Source organism: Bombus pyrosoma, linkage group LG3, assembly GCF_014825855.1.
Source record: "Bombus pyrosoma isolate SC7728 linkage group LG3, ASM1482585v1, whole genome shotgun sequence".
Classification (NCBI taxonomy): Eukaryota; Metazoa; Arthropoda; class Insecta; order Hymenoptera; family Apidae; genus Bombus; species Bombus pyrosoma.
In genome coordinates, this window is record NC_057772.1 from 13,604,951 (window position 1) to 13,618,855 (window position 13,905).

The 13,905-nt window shown below is 30.9% G+C and overlaps 1 protein-coding gene across 1 annotated transcript in view; it reads right to left on the minus strand.

Moving 5' to 3' along the window:
- LOC122565571 (neurotrimin-like) overlaps positions 1-13,905 on the minus strand; it is a 240,996-nt gene that overhangs the window by 95,950 nt on the left and 131,141 nt on the right. The window contains exon 2 of the mRNA XM_043721647.1: positions 7,964-8,061. Within this exon, the coding sequence (XP_043577582.1) occupies positions 7,964-8,061 (98 nt within the window). The remainder of the gene's footprint in view (positions 1-7,963; positions 8,062-13,905) is intronic.

Here is a 13,905-nt window from a genome sequence, read left to right on the forward strand (position 1 = left end):
CTGAGTAAATCGTTTACTTTTGATGTTAGAAAACTACGAATTAGATCAAACTTGCTCGATTTTGAGAGAGGTATAATTTGATGTTAATAGCTTTTCCATTGGTGAAGGTATAAAGAACATATCAAGACCAATTTCATTTTTTTATACGAATGATATCTCTTATTATATCTCTTCAAAGAGTTCGCTTTAAGACGAACATAAACAAACATTCATTCGCGTTGTACGCTGGTCTGCATTCACGAAATATTCTACCGATAAGAATGCGGTTTCGTAGTATGTAAGTACACTATTTTCAAAAATGTGTTATTCAAAAGGGCAGGAGGTGTGTGTAGTTTGTATATATGGAGAATATCGTCGAATTATGAGATGTTAATAGCTTGATTCTTGAAGTAGTGCGTTTGCATGCTGAAAAATTTCCCTATCGTGCCAGATCCACATGTCCTGTATTTTGAAACATTATAAACATTTTTCATGCAGGCGGAAGCGCGGATGACAAAAGACGTAAATGGACAATGCACCAACTGATGATAGAACTATGTCAAACATTTTAGTATCTGCAGCACGACATCTACATATTAGTATAAGATAATTTAAACATAAGAATGATATCAAACGTGTTTCGTATTTGCGAATACTTTATTTTAAAAAATTTCAACCTTTTCATAATTCAGTTCACCAATATCTAAGTGGAAATGATTTTCAAAATCATTCACAATTGTACGAATATGGCACACAAAAACTGCAAATGGATGATACGTTCTTGATTAAAACTTTGTTTACGAACAAATTCGCAATTATAAATCACGAGAAAGTTAATCGTCACAACAACCGTAAATCGACACTGTTGATCAATAGACAATCCGTGGTGACTGAGGGATAACATAGGGGGGAAATAATATATGGCTCGCACAGTTTACGGATTTTATATTTTCCGACCTCTAGTGGCGAAGAAAATTGAAGGATCACGTGTACAACGAGATACCAACAAACAAAGAAGACGTGATAAATATATAAAAGCATATAAAAAGAGTCTACTCTGCGATTGATTCAGATGAAACTCGGCACACGATGTTATCACAAACTTTTAGGCAGTTTTAAAGTATGTATCGCCATTCAACATCGCTATTTTAAATAAATTAATTTGCCGAAATATTTAATTATTGTCTTGAAGTAATTTATTTCTCATCATAGTTGTCCTTAAACGACGTGTAACTGCCTTAGACGACCTTCGATTAGGTGTCATTGTATTCATCTTGAAACGTTCTGTTAGAAGATATATAAAAAGACAAATCGTTCTATATAAAAATATAAAGTTGATCTATATATCCCCTCTACACCTTAGCCTATGAAAAAACTATTAACATTAGACTGTGCCATTCTCGAAACCACGCTAGCCTGCTGTAATGCATTTTTTCTATCATTAAAAGCAAACGAGATAATAGTTGCATCACTTTGTTTAAAGTCACATCCTTAAAGATATTAATATACGAAATATAAATGTTCACGCATAATGCGTAAAATATGCATATGTTACCATGTGATTCATATTTCTCGATGTTTCTTTACCCATTTGAAAGTTCTCTCGTTGACCTTAATGATCCTTAAAAAAAACTGTTTGTAAATTTCGTCGAGAAGATCATCCGGCAGCAATTGAGTCCTTGGTGTAACAAGGGATTAAAATAATGATGGAATAACGAAAACGCGAGCAGCATCTTACCATTTAAGGCGAAGAGTTCTCAGACTACAAGAACATTTGAGGGTAACATGGGCCGAGAAGGAAACGTACAAGAGTGACAGGAAGCGCCTTTGCTTGCCGTGAACCGTGACTGTGCAATACCCAGGCTTAAACTGACGTACTTAAGCTAAGTCTACGTCTGCTGGCAGGTTCGTTCCAGGACGTGCTATACTCATTTTAACTCTACACAGCTTAACACTCGGCCTTCCTCCCTTGCCGCCAGTGACACGCCACACCGCGTCGGTTCTTTGTATGCGTCGACCATGTTCCTCAACTCGCAATAATTACACAGATTCCTATTCCTCGACTCTTTACCCTGTATCCGATTGTCCTTGAAATGCACAATTCGAAACAGGCAACGGCGGTGTCGTTTAAATAAATTTGAATTTATTTAAATAGAAATTATATTACGCCATCGACCGTTTTTTCCCCTGTCATTTGTTTTTTTTTTCTCGTTCACTTCAGCTTCTATTTAAATTTTATGGCGACCGCGTATGTTCCAAGCGAATGCATAAGTACCGTTAAGCTAAAGAGTTCATTCAGTACGACTGTCCGAATTGTTTTCAGACTGCAGTTGTGAATTTTCCGAAACTCTATCAAATAGAATTCTATCAAAATTCTTATTTCAATACAACTCAATAAAAAGTTACTTAAAAGGAATAATATGTAGGATGTATTAGATTTTCTATAATTTTATATGGAAAAACGCAACAACGTCCTTAAAGAAATATCAATAAAGCCGAAAAGTTTTTTTTAACGATGCCTTCCTATTTTAAGTGTATACACTTCTTTCTAAAATTACTTTATATTATCTATGATAAATAATAACAGAGACACAGTGTTTACTGTTAGTTAGTACTTTAAAGTTGTTTGTGATATATGACTATCATAAAACACAAATCAATAAAATTATAATATTTTTAACGAAGGATAATACAATACCAAATATTCACAACTGACGTAAATTCCAGATCGGAAGATCTCTAAGTTTCATAAAACTTACGTAATTCTTTTTCTTTTTCCAGAACCTTAGTAAATAAGATAATTTAGAAGAAAATAGTATGTGAACTTGAGCCTGTATGAAAATACATGTAGAAGAATAAGATTAATAAGACATAAAATGGTTTCAGCAAATTAAGTTTGATAGTATTTACTAACAAGAAGATAAGTTAATGCTAGAGAACTAAAGTTATGAATGGCTATATATCATGAAATTAGATATATCAATAAGATCAATATTATTGTGGTATTGTACAATATTGGAACCTATAATATTAAAAAATATTTGGAAGAGGGGAAGAGAAAGAGAGAGGGCGGAGGAGAGCCAGGGAGGAAGAAGGAAAGAGAAATATAAAGAATATAATAGAAATATAAAGAATGAAAGAAAAATGTGTAAGGAGAACGAGTTTTTCGTGATGAATTAGCGAATGGTTGACGTATAAAGTGTAATCGCGAGGTACAGTCACTTAATTTTAGCATTTAAGTATATCTAATTACTTAATATAAAATCATTTATAATCGTTATTCTTTTTATATTCGAACAAAATCTTAGAATATCAAGGAAAATTTACTATATCTTTATTATAGATTATTACTTTGTTACTTTCCATGAAATAATGATATGATATAAAAAAAGATAAAGAAAACATTCGAAAGCTAAACTAATTAACTTTATTTTTTGTACTTTTTCGATTTTATTATTCAGGTGCACCATTAACGTTGAATGATTTAGGTCCATACATTCATGCTGTGTTTGTAACATCATCACGTATCTTTATTGTTCAATTTATAGAGTCGATTAACATGACTTTTGAATGGTTCAAATTTCAAACGTCGCAATTGAAACAAATAAACTGCACACAAAATAAGCACAAAATAAGCACAAAATTGGATGTAAATTTAATATTGTAATTAATGAAATAATTGCATAAAACAATGGCATACTGTGCTGCTTCATTCAAATTCTCTTATACAGAATAGAGGATTGAAATTACTGTTGGCTAATTATATAAAAATACTTACATATGTCTTCTGAGAGTAAAATGAAGCATCATTATGCTCCAAATGCATGGGAAATGGATGATTAAGCGACGAATAAAAGATCCTTATAATTGGAGAATAGAACTTTTCGTCCAACCTTTTTCTCTCGCTGATAGATTAAAATAATATTTTGCGTTAGGAAATACCATTAAAAATAGCAACACGTTTAAAAGTTTTGCTTTAAATTTAAAAACTAGATATAATATGCAAGTTTCAATGTTTAATTCGGGCAACTAAATGCTAAATGTAGAAATAACTGAAAAATGAAAGTTATTTTTTAATACCAAATGAAAAAGTTGTAAAATTAACAAATCTTTATCAGATGCTTTTTTATAAATGAAGGGAATTTCTGTGAAATTATCGCTCTTAGTTAAATGATTCAGTATATTTAATTAATTATCTATACGTGTATGACGTACTGTCTTTGTGATTAAATTAAACGCGTCAAGAGAAGTAGCTATTACGTACTATATGATACAATTACCAACAAACAGCTTTTTAATTTTCTGGTTGCTTAAACATTCCCCTTCGATATGTATCCAATACGGAACTAAAAAATAATTAAAACATTCATGATCGCTTTAAGCTCTTCCATTCACGAGGAATATTGCAACAGACCGGCAAGTAGTTCTCCGTGTAGAAATTTTGCGATATTGCCAATTTGTTTCGCACAAACGACTTTCCGCAGTAGCAATTCACGATTACTCGATCGCGAATTAACGAAATTTGCTTACGCTCCAGTTTTTCACGCGCAATGTTCGTTGACTGCTCATGCGAGAACTGCGGCTTTTTGTTCTACAGACGCCAATGTACGAGCTTAAAGTTATTAAATAGAATCGATTCTTACGAAGGGGTCACATGAAATTCAGGTCACCGATTCGGGCCACAGATTTATGAATTGTATATATTCCCATTATTATATAATATAAAGTCGTAAAACCTCAAACAAAAACCAACCAGATAAATATTATCAGCCAATGCTTCTTACTAGCATAAGAATCATTATCAATTCGATGACTTAAATGACATGCAAGCATTTCTTCAAGAATATTGGATCTGTAAAATATGGTTGTTTCAAATATTGTAATCTTTTATCCTAAATAAAATTATTTGAATTGTTCCTATTTTGTTTTTTCCTTTTTATATTAATTCCACTAATCACTTTTAGCGACCAAATCTTTCTTTTTTCAGTAATATAACGCAGTTGTAATAATAAGAGAAATAAATGCAGGGAAGAATACACAAAACTCATTTTGTGTGTGATTTTTGTGTTTTTAAATATTGTAATTTGTAGCCGATTCAAAACTGATTAATTTTTGTTAGAAACACCTTTTTATTACATTATGGTAAGTGCTTGAGAAATCGTGTACTCCCTAAATATAAATAAAACTGACAACGAAATCTGTATGTTCTTGTTTTTTGATAATTCTTTGGATGATTAAAAAATGTTATATTTGTAGAGAACATGCAAAAGAAAGAAACAATAAAGTAGTCTTCTTAATGCAGATGATCTTGTACCTGAATGATTATCTTTGATAAAGTTTAAACCTTTCTAATTAGTAGAATCTTTATATGACATCCCTTTTTATGTGGAAGGTTAAGGACGAGATTATCCTACTTAAAGGATATAAGTTTATTACTCATAGAATTTGTAGTGATTCAAAAATGTATCCAGGAGGAAACTTTTATAACAGCATTTCTACAGCATTACTGAGAATGTGTTACGTCGTGCATCGTGCCATGTAAAATATGCACATATGTTCGTTTGAATACGAATAGGTGTCACGAGGATAATAGTACTATAAAAATAGATGGTATACAGGAATATGTATTTTTACTTTGATACAGATTACGCGTGAAAATTTAACATTTAAAATTATACTTTGTTTCTACATATTCTACGCAGATAGTATGAAATAAGACATGTGTGAATCATGACAACCATGGGCATAGTTATATTATTTAAGTCAACAACAATAAGCGAATATAGAAATAACATTATAATGATATAATTTGTTTTATGTATGCCTCTGAAAATATTATACCGGAATTTTATTTTGAAAAGAAACACAATTTAACATAATTACCAAGAAGTATATTTTATATAATCCAAAAATTGTGAACACACATATGAAAAATATATTTTGTTGCTAAATGTGATATTGGTTTTATTTACATTGTCTAATTTTATGCTGATCCATTACTAATGCTTGATTTGTTCTTTTGATTGGGGTTAGATTGATTTGATATTTTCTTCTTTACCGTTCTATTTCACCACTTCATAACGATGGTAAAAAGATACACGTGACGTAGTAAATCGTAAAAAATTATCTTTGATGAACGAACTTTAATTCACTAAGATTTACAGGATGATGATAAAAGATGTTTGGTACGCTATAAAATCCATTTAAAATGGTTCAAAATCGAAATGTGATTGCATTTTGAACAATGGAACTCATATATGTTTCGCTCCTTGAAATCGACAACTCTTCAAATTTTCTGTCATATAATGTTATATTGTAAAATCACAAGTGTTGCGCTTTTTAAATTTATCATATAGAAATGCGCGTTAAATGATTAAATACAAGCTGAAACGCTGATAAATTATTTGAATTTATATAATAAGAAGAATTCACTTGACATTAAATAAATTTAAATATAAATTTTTCTTAATTTCGTTCCAATTAGTATTGAAACACTTTAAAATAAATTGATATAAAATAAAATGAACCAAGTACAAACTGAATCTTTCATTCAAATAAAAACATAATTGTGCCCTAGTTCTGTTAAAGTAAATTCCGTATTTGCATAATTGAAATAAATACTTCAATCTACATATATCTCAATACAAACATATGTATGAAGAAAGTTTAAAATTCATATGCAATTTTTTTAAATGAATATAACCAACTTAATTTGAATTTTTACTGACCGAGAGTAGCGATGTAAATTGAATGTAATTTTAATTCATTATGATTTATTAATTCATTGTATATATTTAGTATACATATTTTTGCCATATTAACATCGCAACTGTTCCGTCACAGGATGTTAAACATTTGTTGACGAAAGGCATCTGGTTAGTCGAGATTAGATCTCTTTCCCGCAAAGCGTCAGTCAAGCACCTTCTTCAATTGATCTGATCCACAAGTTTTGTGGTGTTTAAGATTTAGACAACAGCCAAATTCATTGCTGTCCTTCATTTGAGAGACATGTATATTGAATATTACTTATAACTGAGAACGTAAGTTATTAAGCAAATCAATTTTTTTATGACAAACTAACATAGTTTCATTTACAAAAATATATGTTACATAGAGCGCCAGTTAATTTTATCATATTACACAACTATTGAAGTTTCGTTAACAAGTTCAAACTTTGTTAATTAGTCAATCTCATGTCCTAATCAATAGTGTACATAGAATGTTAGTAGTCTTAAAGTTAATAGTCTTTTTGAGTATAAGATAAATTTTATCGCTAATAATTTGCAAGTTTATAATGTAAGTTTGCAGTGCAATGGACGACATCTAATAGTATAAGTTATTACAAATATTATTACGTTATTTAAAATAAAGGTATTTCTACCTACAAATGCAAATAAAAGTACAGTGAGTAGTGAAAGTACAGACAAGACAAGAAAGTACAAACAGAGGTACATGAACAGTTCACTACAGAATAGAAAAGTATAGCAGAGGCAGGAGTATTGTAAGTAAATCATGATTCAGAAGTTGCATCGAAAGAAATTAATATCAGGAATAGAAAAACAATTCTTCTAATGAAAAATCCCTTCATATATGCACCAGAATTAGCACTAATTGTTTGTTGTTAGAAACTTTAACTAAATAATATTCGCACAATTATGGCAAAGATTCTCATAGAGAAACAATATTCATGATAGAATTTTGTAAAAGGAATCGTATATTGGCAAGAAAGACAAACCACCGCTCAAATACTTTCTATTTACAAATCAACATCTTTGTAAAAAGACAGCAATAAAGATACTCGATGAATCTATAATATGTAGTAATTTTGTCTAAATATTTTGAAACTTCAATACAAATGAGGATATTATGTATGCGTATGAATGGCTCTCGCCATTTATCAGGGCTGTACACTATAATTTTATCAGGGAAAGAAAACAAAGCACATACATGCGAGATTAAGAAACATCGTTAGCGAAGAGCTTACCTTGAAGGCAGAAAGGTTTGCAACAACGCAAGCGAGTACAGCTTCTCTGCCCAATGGGATCGTCACGTTTGTTATTGGCACAGTAAAACTCGGTCCCTCTGAAACACAAGAATGTTATCTTCTAAGCATGTAGTTCAGTCTACTTTATCGCAAAAAAGACATGTAAGTACTCTGGACATATACATTTTAATGCTTTATTTTCTCATTTACCATAATACATAATATTTAAACTTGAATTACGTTTAAATTTTTAGCTAATATTATTGCTAGAAAATGCATGATAATACTTCTACATTTTTATTAATCTATAACTTTTACTAATTAAAATAAAAATTTGTAGCTTCATGGAAATACTAGTAGCGAAGGGTAGCAATAAGTACTTTTTAGTTTTGTATTTTAATTGCAGAACTTTATTGTTTATTTAATAAAAGTTTATGTTTATATGTATATCTGCAAACGATTCAAATATTGCAATGAACATTCATATCTTTTAATAAAACATTAATGTTACGGTTTTAGAGCAGTTGAGTACAAGCGACAATTTGTCGCACGACAGTTTTACTGTTTAGGTAAAGCTCATTTATTTATATGGACTTGTGCATATTTGACCGCGACGCGACTGAAGAACGACTTCTTTGTTTTCAAGGCTTAGCAACTGGATAACGACTCATTTGTTTCCCTGTTCTCGTCGGTTCTATAAAATTAATAAACGTTCGCGCACTAACAACAAATCAATCTTTCTAATATCATTTATACTTATGTGCCTCGGAAGGCAAAGAGCGTCAACTTCTAATTCATGAAGTGCCTCTTAATGTTACAGTAAGTTCCAACAGTGCGTACAGCCAACCGAAATTGTATTTTGATACATAAGTGATGGACTTATTAATGATAACAGTTCATCAAAAATATTTATGCTCATTCCAAAATAAACGACAAATTTGAAAGGATAAATTCTTCACTCATTGTATAGTGTATAAAGCTTTATCTTCAACAATCGTTCGTTGCACAACGGATGCATCCAATGTTGTTTTTGTTTCTCCTATCTTCCTTTCTTTGAGTATAAAGGCACAATTTACTACAGTTTTTTCGAAGTCCATGGAGAAACTAATAACGAAAACCAACAGTCTTGTTGCTAAGTACGCATAGGTACAGCGATAAAACTGTTTCGTTACATTAACATTAATTAATATACATGTTATATATATTTTTGTATATATTTGATAATATGTTTTTCTCTAATACTTTAATCAATTATTTTATTATCTATAATATTAAATTTTATTATTTATGATACTTGATTAGTAATTTTTATTTTTATATTGCAGAATTCATTTGGTTCATTTTGCTTATAGTAATTGATAATAACAACGTAGAGATATCTGTAGAAAGAGTTTGAAAAACTTCGGTATCAAGTTAAAAAATTGAAATGTACCCTAGCAAAAGAGTATAAACACTCTCGCCCTACTGTCACTTGACTTAAATGAAAGTATATCTTTACTATCCTTGTCTCCATAAACAGATTTTTAAGGTAAATTAACTATTTATAAAAGAATCTTCAACTTAAAAAGAAACCATAATTTTAGTGAAACCGTTATTTCCTATTATAAATTGATAAAGTACGACTAGGCATTTTACAGATTCGTCCAATTACACGTACAAAAACGAGATATATTTTCTGCTCAAATAAAGATTATCTAGCGCGTGACAATGATGTTTATTGCTATGGTTACCAAACAAAGATAAGAGTACAATAGATCCCCGTATAACACAGGGGATACATTCGGTGTTTTATGAGCCACTCATAGGTTGTTCACTACTGCGGACGAATCAAGCGTGCTTCGTCACGACGGATGTCTCTGATATTTGCTTGGTTTACTTTTTTCCACTATACTTATTCTAGTGACCTTCTATGATCGCATCTTATCGCGCTACCATATATATCGTGTTACATAAATACTATTGTAATTCTTTCACTATATTGTACGAATTCGTTTAAAATCTAGGGTAGAACACTCAATATAACACGTAAAAACACATTTCAGGTTGCAGAAGACATTCACTAGTTCACGATCATTCGCACTTGATGATCAAATATTACTCATTTAATAAAAGAAAGGTAAAAGTTATTAAACCAATTCCACAATTTGATTGACGAACGAGCTTTCTTAAGCAATTCACGTTTGAATATTTTCATATATTTTTTGCTCAATGTGTTTAATCATGTAACAAGAATAAAATTGAAAAATAATTTTCAATTCATCCTTATTTTACTTGTTTAGCTGCAAAGATTTTTAATTAAATTCTACGATTTTCTTTGCTCTCGGTTTTTAGCTCCAATTCTTTTCGTATTTCTATTTAAATTCTCGTTCTAATTAAAAAACGAATAAAATACTTGGAAGAAAAAATAAACGTGGAAATTGATTAAAAGGGGATATTAATTAAAGCTGACAATACATGAAAGAGAAAGATTTGATGAAAATCTAGTTGAATTTCAGAGTAATGAAGAATAATGAATTTCAGTTTTCATAGAACGCATCGTTCCCAATGCATACACGTGACGCCCCACGTTCTCTAAGTAGCTCATTCTCTATATTCTGCTGCATCGACATACTGTTGAGAATTTACTGACACGATACAATTTGGTTTTGTATAAAATATCGCATGCGATACATTATAGACCCGTGCATCATAATCATTTGCTGTTCGGAATATGTGTCTAACTAAATGCATTATAATTTATATTTATATCAATGTTTCTGTATTATGTTTATGTATCTATGTTTATGTATTATATCTGTATTATACATACATACATACAGCCCTACTGTCAATTGTATTATATTGATAGTTTTATATTGGCAAACAAATTTTTAGGAAACATACGTAGACATCTTTATGACACAAAATATAATTGAAAAGCATTTTTACATGTTGTTGTACAAAACAGAATCTTCAGATATTTGTTTGATAATGTTGCTCGTGTATAATGTACCTTAGTTGGTAAATCTAATGTATTAAAAATACATGTAATAAAGACCTGATATAGCTCTTATGGAACGACGTATGGGGTTAACTATCATCAGATAGAGAAAGGAAGGAAGGTTAGTTCTTTAGAATATTCAAAAGAAAATTGAAATTAATGTATGAAAAATATCTCTAAAAAAGTACCTGTCGTAATGAAGATTACACAAAACATTAATTATTTTGTTTCAATTAATAAACATTTCTTTTGAAATATTATAGTTGTTGGTTTTTAGGTCAAATATTGCTTGATAAATAATGAAAGAATTACAATAAAATCAAGTACATTTTTTAATTTATTCATAAAAGCAATATGCATTTCTATTTGGTAGATAATCTCAAACTGTTGCACAGTGCTATAAAGAATGTTTCAAGACGGGTGCTACAGCTGAGTAGAAGATTATTCTACAAATATAAGTTAAAAAAGTATTAATTTTCTCTGTTTCAAAAAAATTGTGTTCCGAAATTTATCGAATAGAAAAAGTAAAAATTGTTCGATTTAGCTTTTGGCAAAGTTCCCTCGACATCTGTTTCAAATCCAATTTTTTCGAAAGCGAAGTTCTACACGAGAAAGCTATTGTTTTGATTTATCTTTCAAAAAGTAAAATAGTCTCTTAAATAATTGCACTTCTGTTCCTAAGATATATTAATAATATATTAATAACTAATATCGTTCGTCGTTTAGGCGTACATACTCTGCTCGTTCAGCCACTATTATTTATTATTTATCCCATCTTGTAATAAAATAATAATAATAGAAGGTTTATTATCTTTTTACGTTATTTATTTTTTCTATCTTTATATTTGTAAATAGTCATATTTTTGTTTCTTCTGCTACTAAATATTTTCATTTCCAACTCTCCATTTTTTTATAACGAATACAAGAGATTGTTTCCTACCAATTTTATTTTTGAGACAACAAAGGTCAACAATACTAACTACTGGTACGAGTACCAAAATAGTGGTTCGAATAGAATTGAAATTGATTTGCATGGGGCGCAGAAAATTTGAAGAGTTGGGAACCAGGAATAGGAATGACGGGATAGGAGAACGTTTTGCGAGAATGACATTGTTTGCTTTTAGAAATAACTATTTAGGAATAATGTATCATATACTTACATCTTTATAGTTACAGACTATGTACAGTTTGAATATGGATTATATTACATTCTTTACAAATTTCAATTAAAATATAAAAACTAACAGTTTATAAATACGAAATACAATGATATCATATGATTATTTTTTCTAAAATTATGTAAGCATTGTTTACGTGAAATGGTCCGCGCGACGTCCTTCGTTGTCTGACCGTCAAGGCCCAAGCACCATTAGACAGACCTAAGGCCCCACCATAAATCGAATCTTATTAGCTTGCAGGAACCTTTAATCCTGCAAGTATTTTCGGTTTATAACTGGTACTTGATTTTTCCCATAAACAATGTCGCCCATGAGCCACGTTGGCAGGAGGCTTCTTCCTCCTATCTTCATTCCTAATGTTGGCCATAACCAATTGGCATCGCGGATCGTTACCCTCACTTTCCTGACGAAAAGTGTGAGCAACGAATCCGCGTTCTTCATTCAAAAGGCACACCCATACCGAGCTTTCCTCCGTAATCATATAAAAACGAACTGCACTTCTTCTATTACATCAGAGGAGTCAACTTCGACTTCTTCTCTGACATCAGGTGGGTCAACTCATATTCTTCTACTACATTAGTAATATTCAAGAAACAGTCAGAGTTGATCAGGCAGTCTACATCAATTCGAGTCAAAGGACATTTCAAGGAATCTCAAGATTCAGAAGTCAACAAGTCGAAGAGAGTCAATCGACAGAAGACACCATCATAGTCGCCAACACGAAAGGAGTCTCAGGTCGTACTCAATCGTAGTTGTCATTTCAAATATTCATTCTTGTATCACACTGAAGTTGTTGGATCATTCAAAATATATAATAATGTAGTATCGGGTAAATTTAGATATAAATTTTTTCCCCACTATTTACAATTTATTTACAATAAGTTGACTATACAGACATTAATTAGACAGAAAACGATGGTTGTTTAACTGGAACTAAATACAAAAATCACACTCTATCTCAAGCAACTCTCGCAACTCAACAACGCTAGCAACTCTATCTCTCAACAACGCCAGCAACTCTCGCAACTCGACAACGCAAACGTGCGAAAGTTCAAGCATTGTTTATCGTTCACAAGATGGTATCTGAAACAGCATAGGAGTAAGAGAAGGATTCGAATCGCTCGCTTATCATCATACGATGTTCCTTATACAATTTTATTTATAAATATGAAACATATAGCCAATACTTGTGCTTATAGTAGTTCTATTAAATGCAATCAATTTCTTTCCAAATTTTCTGAACGATGCACGATGCTTTGTACATACAATATTAGCTCCACAATGGAGCATTCTTAGAACTTCAGGCTAAATCTCAATTGTTATAGGTTGATATAAACAGATCGAGAGACTTAATAATAACCAGTCCTAGAAAACTATAAATATCAGTGTCATATCAATGACAAATCACTGTCATGCTCCTTTTCGACTATCTTTGATAGTCTAAGTTTTTATTCATTCATAATCCTAAACAATTCAATACTGATTCTAGAAATAATGTGTAAATAATGTGTCACATTCACCCCTGAAGTATCGTAACTGAATCATTACATACATACTAATTTGGATCGATATGCAAAATGTTCAATGGTTACCTCAGTTGACAACGAGACAGAATTCGTTGTTATGTTTAATGCCACGTAACGTTTTAGTTATTATATTTAATTTAATTTTATTTTGTAATTCATGCTTTAATTTTATATGTATCTATATCTTTTTTTTTTATTAACGTGGAGGAAATCCGCACGGACACCAGGCCGCTTCTGGGGGAAGCGGCGTGGTAGTGC